Raw genomic sequence first — 26,149 nt, 5'->3', positions numbered from 1 at the left:
CGTGACATTAATCAGTAAGTCACTAAAATTGCCATATCTATAAAATTAAAAAAAATACCTGTGAACGTTTAGACAAAATTTTAGTACCACGTGTAACAAATAAAAATTGATATTTTTTATAGGGTTTGTTGATATTTTTTTTACCTATATCTTTGATAGGTAATACAGCTTGCCAAATCAATTGCGCGTAAGTGTAACGCAAAGTTAAATCAATGGAAAAATGTTTGGCGTTATATCAATCAGCAGTGAAAGTGTGTTTTTATAAAAATACTTATGTCTAGCCCTAAATCTCAAAACCTATTCAACAAACGACCAGTCTATCATATTTTTAAAATACAACGCTTTACTGCCATCTAACGGCAATATTATACAAAAACTTCACAAACCCTATGGCTATTTCCAGTTTGACGCGACTTTTTCAAATATGATTACTTGTAGTCTTGTTGTTTCAATAACGAATACAGCCATTCGGTTAACGACGTCAATAAGCAATTTTTTGGTTTAAATCCACACCAACCTCTGATGCAATTTTAATGGTAAAAATATGATATTGTTTGGTGAAAGGGTATGTATGTCTTGTGTTATGTTTACGCGTTGTCAGTCTTCGTGATTTAATCTCTTGTCACAGCTAAGCAGATTAGATAAGTGACACGCTCTAAGTTTCACATGCGTCAGTCAAAAATTAATTTTCGAAAATATAACATATGTAACGGAAATTTCTACCCTTCACAGCAATAATATATTTTCGAAAAATTATTATTGGTTGTAATTATACGTTAAAATGCAATTGGTAAACAGCATGTGCTGTGTGATTTTAATAAACAATTAGCTTAGGTTTTATTTAAAAATAAAGTACTGCATAAATTACAACCACCGCGAATCTTACAGCTATCCAATATTGTAACATCCAAAACAAACAAACTTGCTACAAGAGCTTCAACAGCAATTTGCAACCGAATTATGTAAGGCGAGACTTCCAGTAAGTGATTTTCATTGCCAACCTTTTTTGGTTGGGAGATGATAAAACGCATAATTAGATTAAAAAACTTGTAATACATCGATTTTTGTACGCCTTTATGAAATATTTTTTGTAAAATTGATGCTTAATTTTGTTGTGCTTTTGAAATAAACTTGATCAGTCGTAGTTTTTTTTAATATGAACACAACATCAGCACTATAAAGGCCCTTTTAATATACAAGTTCTACTTGAATAAAACGTGTTAACTTGTCGTCTTCTCTGAACATTTTTATGCGCCTCAAAAAAAAATATCCTAAGCCCACTCCTGATACAAAAATTCCTTGTCTATCCCATTGCGAGAAGGTTTGTACAATATATATGGTATGTCGGTATCTCTAAGATCCTGAAATAAAAATATTGAAATTTAAGGTATTTCAACTTCGTTGATGACCCTAATTGTAGGCCTGTGAACTTTGTAATGAATGTTTGAAACGTGAACGCTGCCAGCTCATGCCATATTGTTTATAAAGTTTGCGTAAAATATCCAGTTTCAGCAAAAGCGTAACAACATTTTAAAGAAGCTGGGTTAAATGTGTATGTTATCAACAGCTTGCATAGGAAACGCCTAGATAAACGTATTGAACACAATAATTTTATTTAAGAACGGCTGTTCAAGGCATTTTCATTGTTACATTTTCTGCACCTAAGTTTTCCGATAGCTCGGGGCGTATGTCGAACATAATGACGGGGAGTGGATAGGCACCTTAATCCCAACCAAACTATATTTTATATTTTACCAATAGCGTCCTGTTCCTTTTGTAGCATTATTAATTGGGAAAAATGCTTCAGGTAATTTAAAAGGTAATTTTGTTTAGATACTTGGCAAACTGTGAAACTAGCAAAGCGCTTATGTTTGATTGCATGTCTAATGATAGATATTGTTTTGTAATCTTACTTTTATTATATTAAACCATACAGTTTATCGCATTGATTGTTTTACAAACACAGTTTATGAAATTTTCTGTTCTGCATGAAAGTCAAGTCATTTTAGAAAAACGTTCGACTGATTATAGTAACCGCAACACCTACAAGTCAAAAAGTTAAATCCGGGTATTGCGCCAGGCAAACCTAATATAAATTTATAATCAATACAGTAATTAAACTAACCTGGAAACTCAGATATAAATTACTTTCATTATTAATAGCTAAGTAAGTTTAATTTTAAACTTGAAAATAAACCATAAACCATTTTCAAGCAATGTTTTTTTTGTAAAAGACCAACTTTTTAGTACCGGTATTCAATAAGTACAATTAGGCGATAATTTTGCGATTTTTTATTGTTGGAAATTGTAAAGAAAGTACTAATTCGCAACCGAACCAAGACCTGCGAACAAAGCTGTTCGCTTCACCAGCATATAACGCCATATTTTATATTTTAAAAAGTCAAGTTATTTCATGTTTGCATTTGGCTCCGTTTTCGGATAATATAAAAAGAATGTATTTATTTAGCGATTCCATTGATTCTCAAACTTTGGTACGAGAGTTAAAATTGTTCATTTTACCGATACTGGAACGATTGTTTATGTGACAAGCGAGAAAAAAGTTTAAGATTGCCATGTGCAGCGTTAAACCTAAAACCACTATGCTACACGTCAGGGGTGAAAATCTCTTGGTCATTGCGTCTCTACGGAAGTTCATTTACTTTTGTCGTGCGTTTATACACCTACAGCCATGGGCGCCCGCACGGAGGGGAAGCACTTGCCACCCCCCCCCCCCCCCTGGAATTTCAAAATGCGATTATTAGTATTATTTGTAAGTGTAATATTATCACTTATGAAGGTTAAAAATATTATACATTATCCATCGGCCCCGTGACGTATCCAGGGGGGCGGGAGTTATAACCCGCTCTTTTTGTAAGTGATATTATCGTTTTTTGTTCGTTTTTGGCATGGTTTAACAAACTGCTAGAAGCGGCGTGCTTTTTAAATAATTGGATCACGCATCTTAATCTAATGCGAAACCAAAATCGAGCGCAAACAGCCGTTTTCGTCTTTTGTTTGGTTGACCATAAACCCTGGATAGTTTTTCTCTTTCGTTATTGGTTTAGGTTGACTGATTAGCAAGGGTGTATTCGACAACTGACAACGCTAAGTCAAACCTTCTTTCTTTTTTCTTGCTAAAAAACGTCAAATTAAGCGCAGTATGTTGATGTTCCTCGCTGTTCGGTCTCTGTGCCGAATGTTGGTGTAACATCGACATTTGTTTAACTGAAGCAGATTCTTAAAAGGAGGTATAATGGAGACTGTCGTGCGCGTTTCAAAGTCTTCACCTTTATGTAATGATGGTTATCGCAAAATTATGCTCTTTAAGCATATTTTGAGACCACGTGCCAAGTGTGCAATGGACACAACCTTTTCCCCCTCAACCACAGCTTGTAATTTAGATGACTTGGCACACAGCTCGGCGCAATTGTTGCGCTAAATGTGACAAGATAACACCCGGGAAAACCGATCTTCGTTTAGTATTGCAGGTGGTGAAAGGCGTGCTTGTAATTTAGCGCTAGTTCCGTTCATGGAACTTGAAAACTACGCTGCTGATAGTCGAATTATGTATGATTCTACCACAATTAGTCACATATATTTCACGGTCTTGGTTTATTTTTTTGCCTGAAGTTAACGATTGCACACAGTGGTTTCCCAGCTGCCGCCTGACAGGATTGTTAACAACGCACGTGGTCGCTTGAGAAGTTGAAAATTCATGACCCTCTTTGATTTTTTGGTTACGCCCCTGATTGCCCCCCCTGGAAAATTTTTGCGGGCGCCCCTGCCTACAGCATCCCATTTTATCTATTATTTCATTTAGTTAGCTAATGTATTTTCTCGCTATAGTGTAACACAGGGGTGGGCAATTATTTTTAACCGCGGGCCACATGAGAAACTTAAAATTTTGTCGCTGGCCGGGTCAAAAAAGAGGATCCCAAATGCACGTAATATGACGTCATACCACGACGCTAAAAAATAAATAAGCTAACGAACTTGTTATTACGTTGGAAGTAGTGCGCAAATGTGCAATTTACGTCAAATTTAACACAAAGGAAAAAATGTGACTATAGGCTATTTGAGTGTTTCTTAACCATTTTTACTTGGGGCGCACCTAGAGACATATGCAAACAGGGCGGCGCACCTTGCGAGCGAAGCGAGCGCGAATTTTTTTAGGTGTACCGGTATTTTTTTATTATGGTTTTATATAGTTGCATATCTTTAAAGGGACTCCAGCCTTTAAGACTATAAACCTTATTTTGTCCATTTAAGTCTTGTTCCGATTAATTTTGGACTTATTTCGTGTTTAGGTCTTATTATTATGTCGGTGGCTTAGTACTATGGTATTATAGATTATCTTTTTTTTTTTAGGTATTGTTGCTTTGTAGGTCCTATTGCGTTTTCTACTTAAAAGGCTTGTGGAATCAATGAGCTAAGCTTGATAGGAAAGTAAAAAATATATGTTTTATATAATAGTATAATAGGATAATAATAAATTTCAAAGCCAAAAAGGTCGAGTAGATCGACAGCATCTTGATTAAGACGTTTCGATACGAACTTGTATCATCTTCAGTTAGTGTGACTGAAAAGCAAATCAAAGCTTCACTTATAAAAGGAAGGACAAAATTGTTATCATCAGAGTCAATATGCTGTCGATCTACTCGACCTTTTTGGCTTTGAAATTTATTATTAAGCTACATTACAGATCCGTGCATAGTGTACCCAAGTATAATAGGACCTACATTATTTTTTCCTTTTGCTCGCGGCGTACCTGGCAGCCTTCTGCGCCGCGGCGCACCGGTTGAGAAACGCTGGGCTATTTGTTTTAAAACGAAAATTTTAATTTAGACATAGAGGGGAACGTCAAGCATTGAGCACAGATAAAAAATATACATTGCTTGATATATACTTTGGTACAATGGCCATATTGCAAAGAAGGCATAAATCAGGAGAAATACACAACATGGCATTAACTAAATTAGGCTGACAAACGTGAATCTGTATGTTTCAGAGTTTAGAAAACGGCATGTATTTCGTCCATATTTTAAAGTCGGAATACATTCGAAAGCAGTGCAATATATTTATATATATTAGGGCTAAGTTTGTTAAACTTTTGTTGGAGAGAGTGCCACAGTGCAGAGGACGCTTTTAATCTGTAAATATGGCCAAATAATTTGTGAAAAATACTAAAAAGACAGAAAACAATTATATGCTAGCTGTAACGGATACCTAATTGATTTCACGTTACGCGACGCTGATTATTATTTGGAAGAATCTATACAACGGTTTTGGGATTCTCGGTGCCCATAGGGGACTCATTTCATGTTGTTGTAACCGTAACGCCTAAGTGAATTGTTTTTTTCACTGCTTGTATTACTAGGACTATACCAGATGTGTGCAACCTGTGGCCCGCACAACAAAAATATGGCATCTGTATTCTGCAGCTTACTTGGTTCTATGCTCGCAACGCAAATATCTTCAGAGTAGTCGTATGACCAATTTAAATAACACATCTTACTATGGCGAACCAGCAGGTATTAAAAGTTTCAATAAAATTGGATTCAAAATATGAATTAATGTTTTAATTCTTATGCTTGCCTTTAGGACATCAACCAAGATCTTTTAAAGCACGAACTGAGTTGTAACACTAAGGAAAAATACACATATTTTACTATTATTGAATAGTTTTGTCATATAGAATAAGGAGTCAGTAGTGTGTTTACGTTTATACTTTTTTCTTTAGGATTTACGTCATTTCTTCAACTGTTAAAAAAACAGTAAAATGAACCTGCTTGCATACCACCCAAATATCTCTGGCGTACCCCTCGGAGTACGCCTACTTCAGTTTGAGAACCTCTGCCATCGGGTATATTTATGACGAAGACAATATGACTTTTTTTCCAGTGATTTGTTTGGAGTTTTTGACACCTCTTGCGTTATGCACAACGACAAAAAAATCTGTTCAAACTTGTTTCATTTTTTTACTCTGTAATTATCACTTTATTGTTTTAACTAAAAAAATCAAGAACCAGACCGAATGTCAATCATGGTAACGTACAGTTTCGCTAGAGTTTTAGAGTGTTTAATATTTTCTTAATTTGTTATCATTTTAGTCTTTAAAACAGACTTTAAATAGAGTTTGGATCCGTCCCTAGAAATAGTGTTAACGATACTTTTCGGTTTAGGGTGCTAATTAAGAAGATGTGATCTTAATGTGCACTTAAAAAAGGTTGTTTTAGCCCAAAGGCGTCGTGCTCATGCGTCTCAACATACCATCGAAAATGAAAATTTTGGAAACTTAAACAAAACAAAGGCGTTGTTTTGCGTTGCGCGAATGGATAACATCTTTGTAATAGCGCTTTTGTATTACAAGTGAAATGTCTCCAACGTCAAACTTTATCAAATGAACGAACTATGCAGTGTTCTAAAAATTTGTTATGTCACGTTCTGACGTAGGTTTGTGACATCACGTTGTTACGTAACTTTTTTTTTAATGGCCCCCTCAAACTAAAATCCTAGATCCGCGCCTGATATAGTCTAGTTTTGACTACTGATAGATGGAAATAGTGTCTTACCTCACGAAGACACTTTACACAATACGAAAAACAACCTGTCATTTCATGATTTCCATTGAAGATTTTTATCACGCCAACGCTGATCTTGGACTACCTTATAGGGAAACCTAGAGATTTAAATAAACACTATCTTGAAACGCATGATTCGCAGACGAAGCCTTCTCTGTGGCCAATGGAAATCCCCTCGTCACACTAAAGTGCGCTCCTTTTAACCTTAGATTTGCGAAAAACGCCTTTACAAAAAGTAGACAAAGTATATGTTTCGGTTGACTATCTGATTTGCTTGGCCCCAAAAAGATTTTTGAAAGAAGAAAAACGACGTGAGAGAGGAGAATTCCTTTTTGCAATGTATGGCGATAAATATCTTGCGATATTTATAAAAAAATATTTGTTTGAATTGTTACTCAAAAGACTGCTTTCCCAATATTTTTGTTCTCGCGACCCACTAAGTTTGATGCAAAAAGCAAAAAACAAATTTAGCACAGGGCTTTCCATACTGTGGGAACATAATTTGGGTTCGTGAAACATTATGCGTTGTTACGTCATTGTCACAATAATTGATATATACGACATAGGTGCGTAGAAAATCGTATTCTAGAGTCTACTCTAGACCGATTAAGTCAACGTTAAGTTGTAACAATTAATGTAACTCCTTCGCCGATTTATTCTCTAAAGTCGATTGAAGTTTTTACAACTGTGGGTTTAGAATTGAAAAATTATGTTAGAGGGAATATGTTTGCGGCAGGTAGAATGATCAGCAAGCATGCTTAGTTTGTTGCAAAGGTTGAAAAACATGCAAATAAAGGAGTCACTATTACTAATTGCATGATCCACAGAGAGGCACTTGTACCCAAATGAATATCATCTGAGCTTGATATTGCTTTTCGCGACGCTATCAAAATATTAGATTTATAAAAAGAAAATCTCTCAACAACCATTTGATTTTAAACTTTACAATGGCCATGATTCGAATTATACAAAACTAAAGTTAGGCCACATTCTTAAGATCCAATGATCATTAAGCCCAATGCCGATCTTCTTTAAAAATTGCTTAGTATGTTTTTCTTATCTATCCTATTAGACATGTGTCATAAATATTTAAATCAAATTGTTTTTTGTTACTCAGTGTTTGCTTCACTGAACACATTCGCTTATTATTTTGTTGACACCAAACGAAGGTTATAATTATACACTGTGACTAAAATAAACAACACAACAATTTATTCACTTTCAGTTATTCTTAGTGCCATATCTGAGACGGTTTAGGTCAGGGGTTCCCAACCTATGGGCCATGGCCCCCTAGGGGGTACCCTAAGCTTAATGAAATTGTCATGTCATTGCTGCTGCCTTTCCCATCAACATAACGTTGTGAATGTTGGTTTTCAACAATGTTTAAAGTGGTTTTCAAACAAACTTCTGAAGAAAAAGCAGCGCAGTTTCTTGGAGATTTAATATGACATGCGGCTGGCTCTTTCCATCACTCAACCAGCAATTAAGACATGTCAGAGCAAAAACAAGCTCCACAATCACATTAACTGAATATGTAATAACTAATTAATGTACTATCATGTTTATTGTGTGTTGTATTTACATCATTTTATCATTCTAACTACCGGTTACTGTATAAACCAGTTTTTTAATTAAAAAGATGTTTCTTAATTTCTTGTTTCTTAAAAATTGTTGAAAAAAATAGGGGGGGCAATTTATTTCGTAAAATTTCCAAAGGGGATAACGGTGTCAAAAAGGTTGGGAAGCCCTGGTTTAGAACTTTGGTGTGACTATACAATTGATATTGCGGCATTATTCTGCTTTCAGTTACAGGCCAACATTAAAAAAGCTACTTACGTCCGTTGAATAAAACAATTGTTAAACTAATATTTTTTGAAAACACTTGGCAATCTTTTACGGGACACCAATTGAGAATCACTGGGTTAATCGCTATTATTTTCTAAAATAAGATCGCAGAGCAAAAAATTTTAGGAAGCCCTTAGCTAGAATAATATCACATTGACGCTCCATTTCGAAACGTGAAGTTTTAAAATTTTACAACAATGTCCGCATTTACGGCAAATGCACAACAAACAAGAGTTTTTCACTGACCTATCCCTGTTTTCCAGCATCATGAATCAACCGCAATATATTAATTTACAATACAGCATTCACAATTCCATACCAAAAAAGTAAGTTTTAGGTACACTGGCTTCTACCTCAGTACTTTATTCGAGATTACCTTTCACAGTAGATCTGAATAAATTACTTACAATGCATATACCACATTGGCCTTATAACACATTCAGCAAGGCTACATTAATCTCCACTCTGTCTCGGCTTTAAATTACTGCTTGTTTCTACTTTGGGGTACGATTGGGTATATTTCGTCACATTTTTTAACAGTCATGATGACTGATCAGATGTTTATATAGAACTTAGGTTTGGAAATAGCCTAGAGATATGTTAAACGTATAACGCTAACGACATGAACTTAAAATAGTAACTAACTTTCACTGTGTATATAATTATACATAAAAAGTATTATCAACACTTACCCATAATGGAAAGGTCTCTTCCGTAATTTATGTTGAACCCTATCCCAGATGACATTGGTATTTCTTGCGTAGCCATATTTTCTTCTATCTTAGGCCATTTTTCTTTTGTTTCCAGCGCAAACAGCAATAAAAACAAATGCCTAATGTTTTTAAGGGAAAGGAGTCATCACTGTGACAAATAATCCGTGTAATATACCGCTCCGACTTTCCCACGAATGGAAATAGTGCTGCAAAAAACACAGTCAGCTATGCTTGTAGTAACATCTCTTCTTGCCGTGGCTGCTGGCTTGGAACAGTCCAGTTTGCATTAGCTTTGCGCAAACCTTTGAGAGTATGTTATATTTCTTTAGCCTATAGGCACGAGATGTTTCTTATCCGAAATTTTGGTCTATTTTTTTTTAAATCGCTACACACTCCACAAAAACAACTTCGTTATCTGTAGATCTCTAGTTCTAAACTATTAAACATAAAATATATTATGCGCCTTTGATTCTTTCATGAACTGGCATTTCAACAAATATCGTTTCGCAAAATACAATAACCTAGAACTTTATTTACAAGTAATAGGTAATAACCTTATGTATAGGTTTACAATATGATATAACTCACTGTATATCTAAATAAAACCTGATTATTTGGTTTACTGTATGATATAACTCACTGTATATCTACACATTGTTCAACTTATAGGTTTTTACAAGAAGGCTACCGATTCACAGAAGACAGACCATTCTCTGTTTTTATGACGTACCCCTTATTTGGAATAAAAAAACAATGAAAGTCACACTTCTTCTTTCTTGTCCACCAGTTCTTTAGGATGAAAACCAAGCAGATTGCTGGAGAGAAGATTTTAATTGTAGTGTTCCCAGTTTGGCAGTGCTAGTGACAATGCCCCGGGCGATGCAACTTTCCGGCTAACAAGCGATTGCTGAAATTTATTTAGCCTTTCCGTGCACAATATTACAGCTGTGGGATTATGATAAACTATTAAATAAAAGTTGCAAAATATATTGTTTTTGTCGTTTACTTGTATGACCAGTACAAAATTCTGTTGCATGGTGAATTATACAGATGTTTCATTGGTTCTCCAACTTTTAGTACGATATACAAATAAATATGCGTAATCAATTAGTTAAAATCTCTAAAAAATGTAACTAAACGTAATATGACACTTTATATGTTTCCATATGTGACAAAATTAATTGAAACATTTCACGGCATTTCGTCGAAATTCTATGGCAGAGGGACTAATACTGCGCGTCGCGAAGCTCTTGTGTATGGTTTTAATTTACTAAGGGCGTCGCAAAAATACCGACGTACAAATTAAATCCTAACTTAAGAATTTTATGACGAAACTGTAGCATTTGATAATAACTATGATTTAACAATTAACTACGCTATTCTCATTTAGATCAGTGCAAGAAAAATTCATATTGTGTCATTTAAGTTATACGGCGAAATAGCAAAAACCAATGTTGCGAATCGCAGAAATACAGCTAGGTATACAACTTCTTGGATTTTAGGGGTATTTTGGACAATGGAGTGAAACAGTATTGGTGGCTAAGAGCATGTTGCCTGATAAGTTTTGACATCATTTAAACCCCCACAGTCATTTCTTGTGTAACTGCACTGGCGATTTGAAAATATTAGTCCAGATCTTGTTTAACAAAACCATCTCAATATACACCTCTTTGTAAATGGCCGTATTTGTCTAATTCTAAATAGGGTAGTCAAGTGGCACTATATAAAGACAAATTGTATTGAATTCTCGACAAGCTTTCGCACAACCGTGTTTCATCAGGTCAAAGTAGGAATGAAAACAATTAAAATGCACGAAATAAAGCACAAGCGCGAGAAAAACGCGATAAGGACCATGAAGTCTAACATGTCCAGTGTCCACAAGCACATGTTCGCAAAAATGTGTGTGACTGACGCTTTCTTTGAGCTGTCAAATTAATTTCTTGCGCCGTTTTATGTATTTGTTGCGATCACTACAGTTGCGATTTTTCATGTTTTATCTTGTTTGTTTTTCATGGACATGGTGTTTAAAAGAGAAATAGATAGCTAATTAAAATTAAATTATACTTAAATTACACAATTCATCACCGTGAATATTCTCGAAAACCGTATCCTGTTGTTGCTAAGATGGTTTTATTTTTCCCAACTTCTACTGAAGACAGGACTGATGATGAAGATTGGTCGACGTACTCAATGAACTGACCATCCAAAGAAAACTTTAGTATAGAACTCGTATCGTAATCAGAGACGACAAATGTTCTGGAAAAACGTGAATAATTACGTTTATGTTTTGGTTAATTTACTTCTGTTAAATCCAATTAAACGGAATGTTATAGAAACATACCCTCCATCAGATTCAGTGTAAGAAACTCCACAACAGCAAGTAAAATATTTCTTTCCGAACGACGTAATAAAGTTAAGGTCTCGATCAAAACATTTAACAACTGTATTATGAGAATCCGAAACAGCGATTCTTCCCTTGCCATCCACACACATGTAATAAGGCCAGTTAAACTGCGTATTGCCGCTTCCAACAGACCCTAATTTACAAAAATGTAACAACCAATAATAAACATTTTTAGGTAAAAAAGTATAATAATTAAACACGACATTACCTACAGATCTGATAAATCTACCCTCAAAGTCAAAAGATGAAAGACAATGTCTTCCAACGTCTGTGAGATATATGTTATTTTTATCTGATGTTACGCTTCTTGGAAAAATAAACCTGTCATTTCCAAAAGACTGAATCAATTCAATCGCAATTTCGTCGTAATCTGTGCAAAAAGATCGTAGCGAATTATGTAATTTAATTTAATTTTAATTTAAAATAGTAAGCAATTGACTTGGTGTATCTGGGCACTTCCACATCACTGCGTGACCTTCAATTGCTCCGAGTACAATTTCACTGTTCAATCTATGAACATCTAAGGGACAGAGCTTCATTTTATTGATTTCCACTGGCCATTTGGTTCTATATTCCCCAGATTCAGACAGAATCTGAAAAACCTTTTTTGATTACCAATGTCATCATAAAAAGGATATAGACTACAGTATAGAGGCGTAATTGTTGAAACCACGGTACGATAAAATCAAATTTGTTTGCAGTTTTGTGTTAGTTTGCATGATATTTTGTAATTTTGTTTAATATTCGTTTAAGGAAAAGTCCAGGCCTTACTAGTTAACTTCATGGATATATATTTTACGAAATCGTTAACATTTCTGGCTAAAATCAATAAGAAGGTTGGATATTTTTTTGCTATTGCTTTTGTGAATTCCGAACGGTAAGGATATTCTTCACATGGTAAACCTTAACGGTAAAAAAATATATATCGACTGATAGGGTATTTGTTAGTTCGCCCGATGCTTAATGGCGTAGCTTTGGGCCGCCCAGGCGAGCAATAGCTCACTATAGACACGTTAAAGACGCTCGTCTTCTGCAGCCCGGTTTTCTATTCGGAAACCGAAGGGAACTCCACAAAAAAATACCACAAGCGACAAGTAACACAAATACACACCAACAATGATATGTCCAAGCCAAGAAAAATGTTGGAGTTAATACAATCGAAGCACATGCAAAACGCTGCGATCAAAAATGACATCAGTAAATTTCCAACATATTCCTCATTCAAAATTACGTCAATGTTTTTATTTTGAAAATATAATTACTTTACATGGCTACGTTCAAAATTGGCCGCCGGTTAGTCACGATTTCAAAACAGAACTTTACAAACAAAATATTAAACAAGTTCTTACTGGCGATGTCAAGCCAGGCAGTTTAAAGTTGTCGTCAGTTTCCACATTTAAAATTTAGGCTATTACTTCCACGAACATGTAAGGGATTTTCAACCTGTTCGTTTATAGATCAAAGTAAACCTTTTTCTTAATAAACCAGAGGTGTCCAACTCACATGCCGGCGTGCCAATTTTTATCTTACAACTTCTTCCCGTGCCAAAGTTTCCTAACTAATTCTTTTTAATCTTAAAACCGCTTTTTTGCAAAACACAAAATGGTTTATTTATACATGAAAAACACTTGTTTATTTAATCAAGAAACCATTCGTAATTAACCAAACTGCTTCTTTGTAAACGCTTGTTTTCAGCCAAACTCTGAAGATAGATTGGCCTATTACAAAAAATTTTCAACAAATTTAGTATTTGGTGGTGGGGGGCTTAAAAAAATAATAATTCCTTTGCTATTTTTTCGCACAATATTCTTGCTATGAATACCTTTAATCGACAAAACTTGTTTTCATAATTACAAGTTTCTATACTTTCCCATTTTGATTCGTCACTTCGGCGACACGAAAAAAACATGGTAAAAACTATTAAAAATTGTACATGCTGTTGTACCTCATATTTGCTCGTACAGTAATTTATTAGAACGTTCCCAGCAGCCTGTTTCTGTATATCGTTGCGACTTTTTGATATTGAATCACAAAACAGCTTTGCTTCTCCTAATATTATAATAAAAAGTTATAATAAATGCGAAAATTAATGACTTATATATTTAAAGCTGTTATTTTTTTTGACGGCCTATTCAGTAGTTTAATTTTGTTCGTAAGCAAATTTAGCCAGAAGTTTTTAACAAACATCTTTTGGGCTCCAGCTATGGATATTTAGAGATATTTAAGTAATATAGTATGTGTAAAAATCATTTTAGCTTAGTGGTCGGCAACTGAATTTCGGAAAATTCTAATAATAGAAATCTCGTCAACTTTTCGTTTATTTATTGACGATTTTAATCTTATACTGTTGTGGATATTACTGCGCATTTGGCTTTATTATGTCGTTTGTAATCCTATATTATATCAGACCAAAGTAAGACTAATAACTTATAGAGGATTTAGAATGTATTCTGTCGCGAAAATTACTGGATATTTCACTTTATTATGTCATTGGTCTTATTACTATTGTTTTATAGATTATTCTGCTTTAGATAATGTTGCTTTGTAGGTCTTATTGTGTTTTCCCAGCAAAACATGCATATATGCTTGTGTATTATTGCATTTTTTCCAGCATATGGAATGAATACCGTACCTCAGGTGGTTGCTTCGATGTAAGGTAGAATGCCATTGGTTCATATAGTTTTGATCCGCTAACATTGACTATTTCTAAAATTCATATTTAATTACGGTTTTGTGCGATTAAACGTATAAGACAGTTCTCAAAATGTATAGCCTACATGCCTGATTTAGGTGTGTTTCTAATGTATATTGACTGACTATTACCTGTAAAAACCGCAAAGAAATTAACATTTGGTTAGCTCAGCTGCAAACCTAGTAGGCCAAGATCTTGCGGTACACGGGTTGTGCAGAATTAGTATAGAACTGGGATAAGTTAAATATAGCTGCTACAGTAAACGATTACAAATTGTGATAATTAATTATTTAATCAAACAAGTTCTTTAAAATTGGTTAGTGCCAATAAGTTACGCTTGAAGCCATTATTGTCAATCAAACTGCATGTTTTAATATAAAATACTGTTTCATTACTACAGTATTATAGAACATTTGGTTATCGTATTGGTTTAAGCTTCACCACTGATATACCATTACTTTGTGTAGTAATTTATATTACTTGACAATGTCGACACGACTTTAAAGATGCACTTGTACAAAAGGTAGCGACAGGGCTACATCAGCTGCGGCAAAGAGGAAATAAAAAGGAAGTCACATCACAACTGAATGCCAAAATAACACTTCCTTAAGCACATATCTGCATTTTCACACTAAAAATAATTTTACGCGGTTATCTTTCCCCAACTACCATTTCTGCAAAATAACAATTGACATGACACAGAGCGTTTTAATGGGCTTGACCTAAGTCAGTCACTCCTTTCAAATCTTAATTTTGACCTTATTCATTTTTTTTTTGTTTTTGTAATTAAAATTGCAGCAAAGCAATCAAATTCACCTCTTGATCATGCGTGACTAGTCGTGATTTGACGCCACACAGCAAACACTCACATGTTTGTCTTTGGAGCGAAAATTTTAGTTTAATTAGTACAGACCGCTGGAGCATAAAAAACAAAATCATTACCTGAATACGTTTATTGTTAATATCAGCAACCATAAGGTTTCCTGTCACATGAGAAAGACTAATCCCCCTTGCATTGTCAAACTCTCCATTACCATTTCCACGACGACTCACTTCACGAGTTATTTTCCAAGATGACATTTTCAAGTAAATTAAAAGCAAAATTCTATTAAAACTGGTATTTTATAGTGTGCTAACTGAGGTCTAACTAAAAATGCCTAACACCTTGCAATACGTTGCAAAGCATGTTTGGCTTACATCAAAAGCAAATATTTGATCAACTACGAAAAAGTCAAGCCAGTAAAGAAGAGAAACCTTACAGGCAGCTACTATGATTTTAACCTAAATGCTTTTTTGACCTTAATTTCAAGTTAATGCTAAAAACAAACGATAGTGTTACATCTTATTTGCCCTTAATTGTCGAGTTGTATTAAACAAATATGCGGTGGACGTTGTAGATTAACTGCCACTATAGTATATTAAAACAGTAGTAACGACACTAGCGGAAGTCACGTGATTCACGCTTGATTCGACAGTCACTTTAAAAAATAATGACTGGCGGAGATACGTAAAATTGTATTCTTGGAGGAAAATAGGTCTTATGGGACATATGGTCTAAATTCACTACTTTTTTTTAGGGGGTATACCACTCTAGGCACCTAATAAATGCTTGATGTCATAGTATGTATTATAATATTTTTTAAAGTAGTTTAATGGGTAAATTCAGATGAGCGCTCAATCAGCCATCTTATATCCCACACCTAATGTAAGAAATAACCGTTTATTAAACAAACTTGATACAAGCTGGAAGTGAATGTTTTAAAAAGTTAGTCCAGATAATACACCATCTACTTTATAGCAATATAAAAAGTCTAAAAGTGAAATGGGTTCGAATTAAGGGCTTTAAATGTGCTAATTCCGTATTAAAATGTGTAGGCCTACATGTTCACTTTAAGAAATTGTTGTAACACTTGACTGGTTGCTTAAATGTATTTTTTGTTATTTATTTTAAATAATTGTTTTGGTTAGGCCTATATTAAGAAGTTAGAAAAATAAGTTTATGTAAACTTTAAAGGCTTATAAGGCATTCCTAAATGTTATATTTCAATGTATTACAAACACTATTGAAGATATTGTTTTTTGTGACTGTTTGTTTTTTTTACTCTATAAACACTATTTTTGCAAATATATGCAGCCTTGTGATATTTCATATGGTAATTAATAACTCAGACGTTACTGATTTTAATTGGACAAGAAAAACAGCAAAACGGAGAAAACTTCCCGCTCGTTTATCTCTGTTGAAGAGGGTGCCTTTAGGCAAAATTAAAAAAAGAGCAGCCTTTTTCTTCCAAAAAAGTGATTATTAAAACACCTAGAAAATTGCCGACTGTAAGAACGCAGTCTGCCCATTCTAGTTTAGATCATCAGATACTAGCTCAAGGGCGTATCCACAAAATCCAAAAGAGGGGTACTGAATTTTAAACTTAGGGAATTTTCCGTCTGACGTTAATGAATATTGACGTAATTAAATAGTGACGGGTATGACGTCATATAATAGTGGTGATTGTAATGACGTCATAAATCATTATCAGACACAGCCAATTAACGTCCAACAAAAGCGAACCTTCAAGACACAAAGCGAACACGAGTCGACCAAGGCCGTGAAAATGATAGAATATTTGTTTTCGGCTGCTACTATCAGCAGCGCAAGTTCCAGGTACGGGATCACGCTAAATTACAAGCACGCCTTTGGCCACCTGCAATACTAAACGGAGATCGTTTTTCCCGGGTGTTATTAATGCACTATTAGCGCAATGTCTGCGCCGAGCAGTGTGCCAAGTCAACTAAAATACAGGCTGCGGTGGAGAGAAAATAAGTTGTGTCAATTGCACACTAAACACGTGGCCTTAGCAGGGCCGGATTAACCAATAGGCTAATAAGGCTATAGCCTTAGGCCCTGGAAAAATTCGGCCCTCAATTTTTTATGGTTAAGTTTTTGTAAGTCTGATAATAGTACAGATCCAGGACCTTTACAGTGCAGTTTTTGCTTAAAAACGAATGACTGAGTCCTGTCAATATGTGCCTTATGTGTGAGTAGATAAATAAATCGTTTTATTTATGCTGCAAACGAGTAAAGAACTATTTATCTACGTTCTGTGCTATCACTTTTAAGGGGAACACATAAAAAAAACTAAAAAGCAACAATACCTAAAGCAGAAAAATCTATAAACCCATAGCATTACGACCAATGTCATAGAAAACCCTAATACGCAGATTATTGCTCAGTACAGAATAAAATCAAAATCGTCTGAATAAGACCTAAATCTGTCAAAATACGTCCTAAATTCATCGAAATATTGCCTAAATGGCGAAAATAACAACTGTTCCTGCAGGAAGAGGGTATGGGTCGATCGGGCGCTGTGTTAGGTCTGGCATGGGCCGTTTTGGTTGTTTGGACGCCCTAGTTTGATCGGCGCCATTAGGGTGCCGCTGTTTTTGTATTGGATTTTTGGCCCTGTTTGGGGTTATTGGTGAGTCGGTGGGCTTAGAAAGTGAGTAGGGGTAAAAATAATAGGGGAGTTAGTGATGTACTTAGGGATGAGGTTTGAGGTTAGGTAAAGTGTTGTTTAGGCCTGATTCTGGCCATTTAGGTCCTATTCTGACGGGTTTTGGACTTATTTCAATTTAGACGGTACTACGACCATTAGGTATTGGTCCTAATTTGGTCTTATTCAGAAGTGTGTTCTATTGTGACGTTGATGTTGTTCTTATTTCGGTCCTGGAGTCCCTTTTAAGCATAGATAGTGATGTTGTTAGAGGTTTGAATGTCGATGGCATCATTCATAAGGTTGGTTCACAATAGACGCGTCTGGCGTTAACGTAAAACGTTTTTAAAATTTTGGTTGCAGAAGTTGAAACAGTTCTAATTCACCCGATCCGTTAGAAATTAGTGCATTTCTAAGCAAAAAGGTCTACGACAATTAGGGCATCCAATGGCAGAAAAGTCTAGACTTTTAAACCTTGAGGTCCTGGCAATGCACTAATTTGGACCTTTAGATAAACTTTCCGGCGTAGATAAAAAATTAAAATATTCGTTGAACGTTCTCAAAAGGTTACAAAAAGTGTGAGATGGCATTAATAACACTTGACCTACCCCAAACGCTAAACCGAACCCTAACCCAAATAATGTGCGTTAATGTAATAATTATTTGAATGCTGGTGAAAAAGCCCAAACTCGGGTGGGCAAAATACTTTCTCGTCTATGGTACCATAGGATTGTTACGTCACAAATTGAGGTATTGCAGCCGTTTATGTAATTATTAATTCAATGCACATTATTTGGGTTAGGGTGCTGGTTAGCGTTTGGGTTTAGGTAGGTCAAGTATTATTAAACTTAATCTTTTGAAGCACATTGTCAAGTCAAATTAGTGCATTGTCCGAGACCTTAAAGTCTAAAGTCGGACTTTTTGATCCTTTGGATGCACTAATTGTCATAGACCTTTTTGCTTAGAAATGCACTAATTTCTAACGGATCGGGTGTCAAATTTGACGCTTTCGATTAGGAGCGAGGAAATTTGCCGTTAACGCTGGCAACCCTTTAAGTTTGAATTAGACGACGCTAGCGTTTTGCGCCAGACGCTAACGCTAGAAGCAAAACGCATTTAGTGTGAACCAGAGGCGTAGCGAGGGTATTTTGCGCCCGGGGACAAACTATAAATTTGGCGCCCCCTCTTCCATGTTTAATTACATTTTTTATTGAATTAACATAATACACCGTAATTATACGGAAAACAGTTCAAATTTTAGTAGAACAATGTATTTAAAGAAGAAGCTTTTTGGTTATACAAACTAAACGTATGACTCACTTAGTCACTGTCAAACATGAATGATTTACAACTATAGATTATTTTTCTTGATTTTTCTGTCGCAAACTGGTTAATCACGTCATCGAAATCTGGTGTTTCCAATGTTTCTCGTTCAACGCTAAGAATAGCAAGATTACTGAGACGATCCTGTCCCATTGATGCACGCAGATAAGACAAAATAAGTTTCAATTTGCTGAACGACCGCTCACAGCTTGCAATTGAAACTGCTATTGTTAACAGAATTTGTAGCGGAATTCGCAGATTCGGAAATACGTCATCTCCATAAAACACAATAAAACCAAGAAACTCGAAAGGAGTTTTTGGTAGCGCTTCAGTTCAGTTACTGAGAAGCATTCGGCAATCACCAATTTCAATGAAAAGATCGTTGCCATTGATGTTCGTGTCGTAGAAATTTGCAAAATCTGCTCAATTTCGACGCATTGCATCCCCACCTGTGTCAGATAGAACAGTCTTTAACGTCCAGCAAATATCCAAATTTATTGTTCAGGTCTTTTAGTCGTGAAAAAACGTGTTGACATCTCATGTTGAAGCCGATCAAATACATTCTTCATAACGCGCACAATTTCTTCTTCTGATAAAGACCACTGCATATTTTGCCAGTTCTCCAGGCATTCTCTTACGTCGCCTGATTCGTCGGTCCACCTCAATCCCCAGATCGAGTGTTTTGTTTTGGCCTGTTATATAGCAGCTTGGCTTAAACCATCACGAAATGAGTCTTGGCTTTTATAGTGATTTTAATGGTTTAGTTTTGTGTATTCTGATTTTTATGATGTCCTTACACGTGTAGGTGACTGAAGACATAGTTCATGAATTTGCGATTTGCGATCTTTGCTACTAATTTTTAATAGTGTTTCTGTTGTTGGACTATAATTGCTCCTTTTCGACCGATTAGGGCTATGTTTAGTCGGAACAATTATACGGTATAGTTGCGCAATTGGGTTGGGCTCCACTATTACGCCTGTACAAACTCGGGTTTTAAGCCCAACTTAACGATTGAAACTCAAAAAAGTTCTCGTTTATTTTCTTGTTTTTTTTTCCTGTTTTGTTGGCAGTTGTATTTAGCACAAAGTCTCTGTAAGTACCATTGCGTGTTTAACAGAGCTTTTTCGCGCTACGTGCGACCAACGATACACATTTACCCTTTTTTATGTTGTCCAACTAATATGTAATTCCAAAATACCGAATTGCTTTTCGTAGGGGGCGCAAAGCGCAGGACAATTACCAAAGGGGGCGTGGTTTAATAGGCTAAAGGTTAAGAACCACTAAGTTAGACGAAACCAGCTGCACGCAGAATCAGTATCTTGGCTGCTGTGATGGCTGGTAACAGCATCAGTCTGGGTGTGGGTGGCGTATCAGATGACGTCTGCCACAGCCGCTGGTGCTATCTTGCTTGTGGTCGGTTTTTTGCCCTTGTTGTGAAAAATTTGTAAGCCTCATTTTGGCGCCCCTTTACCTTGGCGCCCGGGGACATATGTTAGGCCAATATTCAGCTAGGTCATGCACAGCGTATTTGGCAAATAATATTAACGCATTATTAAAATAAAATTTACGAATCATCTCGGCGAATATAGTGACAACTGACAAAAAAGTCGAATACAAAAATACACCTGCGGAGACCAAAAACAAGCTTTGCAATGACTAACTAAGTTAGTTTAATTTAAAATGACTGATTTGTTAAATAACTAGAAAGTAGGTGCATTTATTTAACTTTTCTCTTCTTACATTTTGAGTTAAATGCTGTGGTATGTTGAAGGGTAGATTAAACTTCACGTTACGACCTCTAAAAATCACTTAATTACATTTATTACGTGTTTTTATAATATGTTTGTGTTATTTTGCAGTAAATAATTTCAAGTTTTCATGTATGTATTTTACTTTTGGAGTTTCGTTTGCAAAATTAGGCCCTTCCCTGGTATATAGCCTTAGGCCTACGGCACCCTTAATCCGGCCCTGGGCCTTAGGATATGCTTAAAGAGAACAATTTTTCGGTAACTATCATTACATAAAAATGCGACTTTGACAGTCACAGTTAGACCACCTTTTAAAAGAATCTGCTTCAGCTACAAAATATCCGTTGTTACACCAACATTGGATATTAGCGCAGAACAGCGAACAGCGAGAAACGTTTCGCTGCGCCCAAGGGGGTTTGACTTAGCGTTGTGAATTGTCTAATACTCTAAGTCTAATATAATGCTTTTCAACCTGGTGTATCGTACACCCCAGGGTGTACCATAATTTTTTAAGGGTGTACCACTTTGATGGGGTGTACCAGATACCGCATTACAATAGGCCGATGACTAGCTATACTGCTACCAGGTTGACTGAATGTACCCTATAGTATATGGTACAAGGTTTATCTCAAGTGTAGAACGTCTTGGTCCACAAAGAAACGCAAATGGAATGATGATTACACCACGTATAGGCTTAATCGCACAAAAGAAGAAATGTTGAACCCTTATCCTTCGGCATCCCGCATGCTGTCTGTTTTGTCCTATCATCTTTGGTAATAGTAACTTGGCCCAGTGGCGTATAGCCATCCAAAAATTTTGAACTTTTTTGTTTAGCTTTTGTCATTGTATTAAGTTAGCTGCCGCAACGAACACAAATAACAATGCCAGCAAACCGTTTCGAACAGCAACTGACGGAGTGCGCAATACTCAAAAAACATTCAACGAGCAAAAACTGTAAAAAAGAGAATCACTGTTTACTTAATCACTGTTTCCAAATGACTTGACTTGAGTATTTTGAGCAAAAATGGCCTGACTTGACTTAAGTCGTTTGGACAAATGAGTTGGCTTGTACTTAAGTTATTGTGTTAAAGTGTAGTGACATTTTTAGGTTACATGATAAAAAATGAGACAATATTAGGAATTCGGCTAATGCCGTATACAACAGAGTTACAAACCGTAGCATACGTCGGTGCAATTCCTAACCGTAAGGATGCCGCTGGATATTCTAAATTCTTTGGAATTCCAAGTTTTGCTCTATTAGTACGCTTCTTGATACAACATTTTATGTAACATTAGAGTTCAACAAATCAAGTACGTTGTATCAACCTTGTGTATAATTGATGTGTGCTACTTCAATCTTGTTTATTTTGACGTTAGAGCAGGGTTCTTAATTTTTTTTACCACGGACCCCTAAAAATATTTTTGTTACGCGTAGACCACGGTAGGAAAAAAGTTGAAAAATAATGTCATAAATAGACGTCACAATACAAATAGACTTTAGAAATCTGCTGATTTCGGTTCCAAAATGTGAAAGTGGAATGGAATATAAATACAGTTAAAACAAAACCGTTTAAGTTTTATTTAAACTGTTTTTTTAAGAAAGTACAAAATTAAAGCATTTCTAACAGAAAATGGAACCCTCGTTGCCTTGCTTATTTCAGAATAGTGAAAAAATATACTGCAAAATAAATTATCCCTATTCAAGTATTTTGTAATACATTGATTTAGTAAATTTATGAAGAATGTTTCACATATGTTGAGAAAAAATAGGTTCGTTAGTTAACGATACCTTTTAAATATATTTACGTATTACGTTATAGGAAAGTCAGCACCAGATCTTTCTGGTAGTCTGCACATTTGCGTACATACAACGTTTACACATAACGGCATAGGAAATATAAAAATAAAATTTTTAGAAAGTTCTAATCGACGTATATATGTCATTTTTTATAAATGGTGGTTGGAGTTTATACTTTACGACAAAACAATCATCCGGCAAAACGTTATTGGTAGTTTAAATCAGGAGACGGCAACCTTTTTTGCACTGCGGACCGGTTAAAAACTAAGATTTTATCTCGGACCGGCCTACAATAAATAAATGTTCAGTAAAATAAATTTATTACAACATTTTTCCAATGAGAAATTTGAGATTGTTTTGCCACAATGAGATGCTCCCACCTAGGAATTATTATGCATAATGAAAACCGCAATACGCCCAGTCTGTTTCGTGGTTAGCGCCTTCGTTGCTGTTATCACAGAAAAGCCACAGGCTCGCATAAGTAAGATGTCGGAAATGGCAGAAAAGTATTTACGACGTTTATGGAAAGGTTAGAGTTGTCTGGCAAGACCATCATCCAAAACAATGCTAAAGTAGTTGTATTAAAATACATTTTAGACAACCATATTTTGCAATGTACAGCACTTGGTCTTCTTGTTGCACAGTTAAGGTCGATTCATCGGTTTCGAAAATAAATGGATTACGGATCCATCTATTTGCAGTCCTAGGGTCTTTAGCGCTTGGACTCTATAGTTATATACCACCCAAGTAACCGAGAACGCTTGCTTAGGTTCATTTTCTTTCAAAGTCTCTGCTAAAGTTTGAAACGTGTCAAATGCCCCTTTGTTAACGCGTTTCTCTCATAAATTAAGTTGGTCGTTAAATGCAGCCACGCTGTCTGCCAACTTAAATACGCTTGTCATTTACCCCTGAGGTGAAATATTTAGTTCGGTAAGCAGATTAAATATGTCACTCAAGTAGGCAAGTTTTAGAACCCATTATTTATCAATAAATTTGTTGCAAGATCTGAATGTTTCTCCAATAGAAATCTTTGAAATGGTTCACGAAATTCTAACACTCTATTTATTGATTTCCTCGTGAGAGACACCTTACTTCTATGTTCAATAAAGGGGATTTGTGCTCTGCATTCATGTCCTCACTTAGCTACTCAAAGAGTGCATGTGCTTTGATGAGGTTGACTGTCAAACCAGACAGGCGGACAATCAAGGCTGAAGCCCCATCCGTGCACACACCGACACAAAAAGACCAGTACGTACGGTTTGGGTTGAAATCAAAATTATAATTTGGCAACCCTGCTACGGACCGGTAACGAACTCCTCGGACCGGCGGTTGCCGACCACTGGTTTAAATATTACATTAAAATCGTTTTTCAAGGGTAAATTGTTTGTGCTGGGATATTTTGCAGTTACCTAAATACACATAATTATGACATCACAAGACAGCTTGAAGTAGAATTACTAGCAAGCGTCGTATGGAACTTTCAAATCACTATAATAAAAAGGTTAAAACTGTTATAGAGCCCGCTCTAAAAATTGGCTGGCGTAACACCTCCCTCTCCCCGTTAAAATACACTGATATCAAGGACTGGTTTCTGACATACGGGTGGATCAAATTGTGAGATTCAAATTATAGTGTGCGTCCGTAACGATTACTAAGAACGGGCAAACGAGATGCTGTAATAACACTGTGTCGTGATAAGAGGTTTTGGGACTAGTGAAGCGCAAGAAACGCAACCACTGGTTTCGGATTGCAAATGTTATGACAATGCATGGCTTATTTGAAGCCGTATTGTATTTTAGTTTACAGGTGAAAAAAATAACATCTATAGGAGGTTTAACAATGAAAACAATAGGGATAACGTGTACGATAAAATTAGGTTAAAATTAAAACTAATGCATACAAATAGTGATTTATTTAGCAAGTTGACTCAGCGGTTAGACAGAAACGTGATAAACAAGCAAAGTAGGCTATTGACGCTAAGGAGGTCCCCTAAGGGGGTCACGAAACATGAAAATCCCGTAAATACGTTAAAAGGGTTGAACTAAATCGAGTTAAAAATGTTGTTTGGTTGACAAATGTGCATTTAAGAACGAAATCGTACAAAATGCCGAAGGTTAGTGATTTTTAAACATTTTGGCTTCGATACAATTGTTTGGCTAAATGTACTACCAGTTCTTACTTTATATCGCTTATTTTCCAAATGATCAGTGCCCAAACTGTACTTTTTTCATCTTAAAATCAGAAAGGACGCCGAATTTACTATATTCCTATTTGCTCGGACCACTGCAAAAGTGTTTTTATATTTTATTTTCATTGTGCCTTTATTATTATGCCTCATTTTCCACTGTAATATTTAGCTTAGTTGTGTTTCGAAAGACCATGCAAGCGTAAAAGTATAAAAACATTTTTTTAGTTTTAAATTCCGTTACATTACAAGCTCATAAATATTTGGCGAAAACCGTGTAGTGGGAGTACAAATTACGTTCAAAATTGTAAACAACATGTAAACATGTTACCCTTTTTTGTTAAACATTTGGTATTTTGGTGCAGCGCAAGGACAGTGGAAATCCTGTAAAATTTTAAATTTAACATTAACCATGGATCAACATTCACAAAGTTTTGGCAGCTTAAAGTCTACCGATGGTAACCGAGGAAGCGATGATGAAAGTGTGTCATCAGTAAAAAATGCAGTGATGATATTAAAGTAAGAACTATTCGAATTAAAGTGTTGGTCATATGCAATAAATCTACACAGAAACATGTTTTGCCAAGAAAATAAGTTTCAATAAAATGTTTTATGGTTAAAAACATGTTGTAATATATGCTATATATATATATATCCATCGAATTCGTATATCAAGGTTAGGCCGTTTTCCTTCGATGTCTTCATCAACATCGTCCCTTCAAACAACCCCTTCCACAAAACGAAAATTTTCAGCTTACAGGAGGGTTCGATTTAATGAAATGCAATTAGAGGACAATTCATCTCGGATCAGTCAAAAGTTACACCAATACGCACAAGGTAACTTAAGGCTTAACTAGTCATAGCATATTTACATCCAGCATTGAAGAGATAGTGCCAAGCAACCGTGAATAAAAATGATTTGCAAGAGTTAACTAATTTTTTTTCTGTGTGGTCATAACGCAGTTTAAAATATGGTAAAATTCAAATTAAAAGTTCTGTTAGAAGCATTTAATGTTTTGTCGTATTTGGCTTCAGAGAACCTCAACATCAATGGCTCGTTTTTATCACAAACAACTAAATTCACTGTAAAGATTTGTGTATGTTTTATTATGATAGGTTAATTAGTAAGCAAAAACAAAACAAAAAAAACGGTCAAAAGATTTGAAACGCAATCTAAAGCTTTTGGACTAAAGATATGTTATGAATACTCTCTCTGCTCGTGGTATCCAAAAATATACTCTGTTCTGTATTGGGGAAACACAAGCTCCAGCTAAAATAACATGATGTACGTGATGAGTGTTTAAACTGCTCGTTCATTGCGACATTTGCAAGGACCCCAACACATTTCTAGAAAGAGTGTAGTCAATGACATGAC

General features: G+C 35.5%; 1 protein-coding gene across 1 annotated transcript; it reads right to left on the bottom strand.

Annotated features, from left to right (window-relative positions):
• Positions 1–11,194: 11,194 nt before the first annotated feature.
• LOC146138065 (uncharacterized) lies at positions 11,195–15,315 on the bottom strand. Its single transcript, XM_083394509.1, has 5 exons — positions 15,178–15,315; positions 11,983–12,136; positions 11,752–11,913; positions 11,481–11,676; positions 11,195–11,395 (listed from the first exon to the last, which is right to left on the bottom strand). Exons 1-5 carry the CDS (start codon positions 15,313–15,315, stop codon positions 11,221–11,223), a joined length of 825 nt encoding a protein of 274 aa, XP_083250635.1. The 3' UTR covers positions 11,195–11,220.
• Between the last annotated feature and the right edge of the window lie 10,834 nt (positions 15,316–26,149).

The sequence above is a fragment of the Ascidiella aspersa genome, chromosome 7 (genome assembly GCF_963924565.1).
Source record: "Ascidiella aspersa chromosome 7, kaAscAspe10.2, whole genome shotgun sequence".
Lineage (NCBI taxonomy): Eukaryota > Metazoa > Chordata > Ascidiacea > Phlebobranchia > Ascidiidae > Ascidiella > Ascidiella aspersa.
The sequence above is the reverse complement of the archived record's forward strand: the minus strand, read 5'-3'. Positions and strand labels throughout refer to the sequence as shown.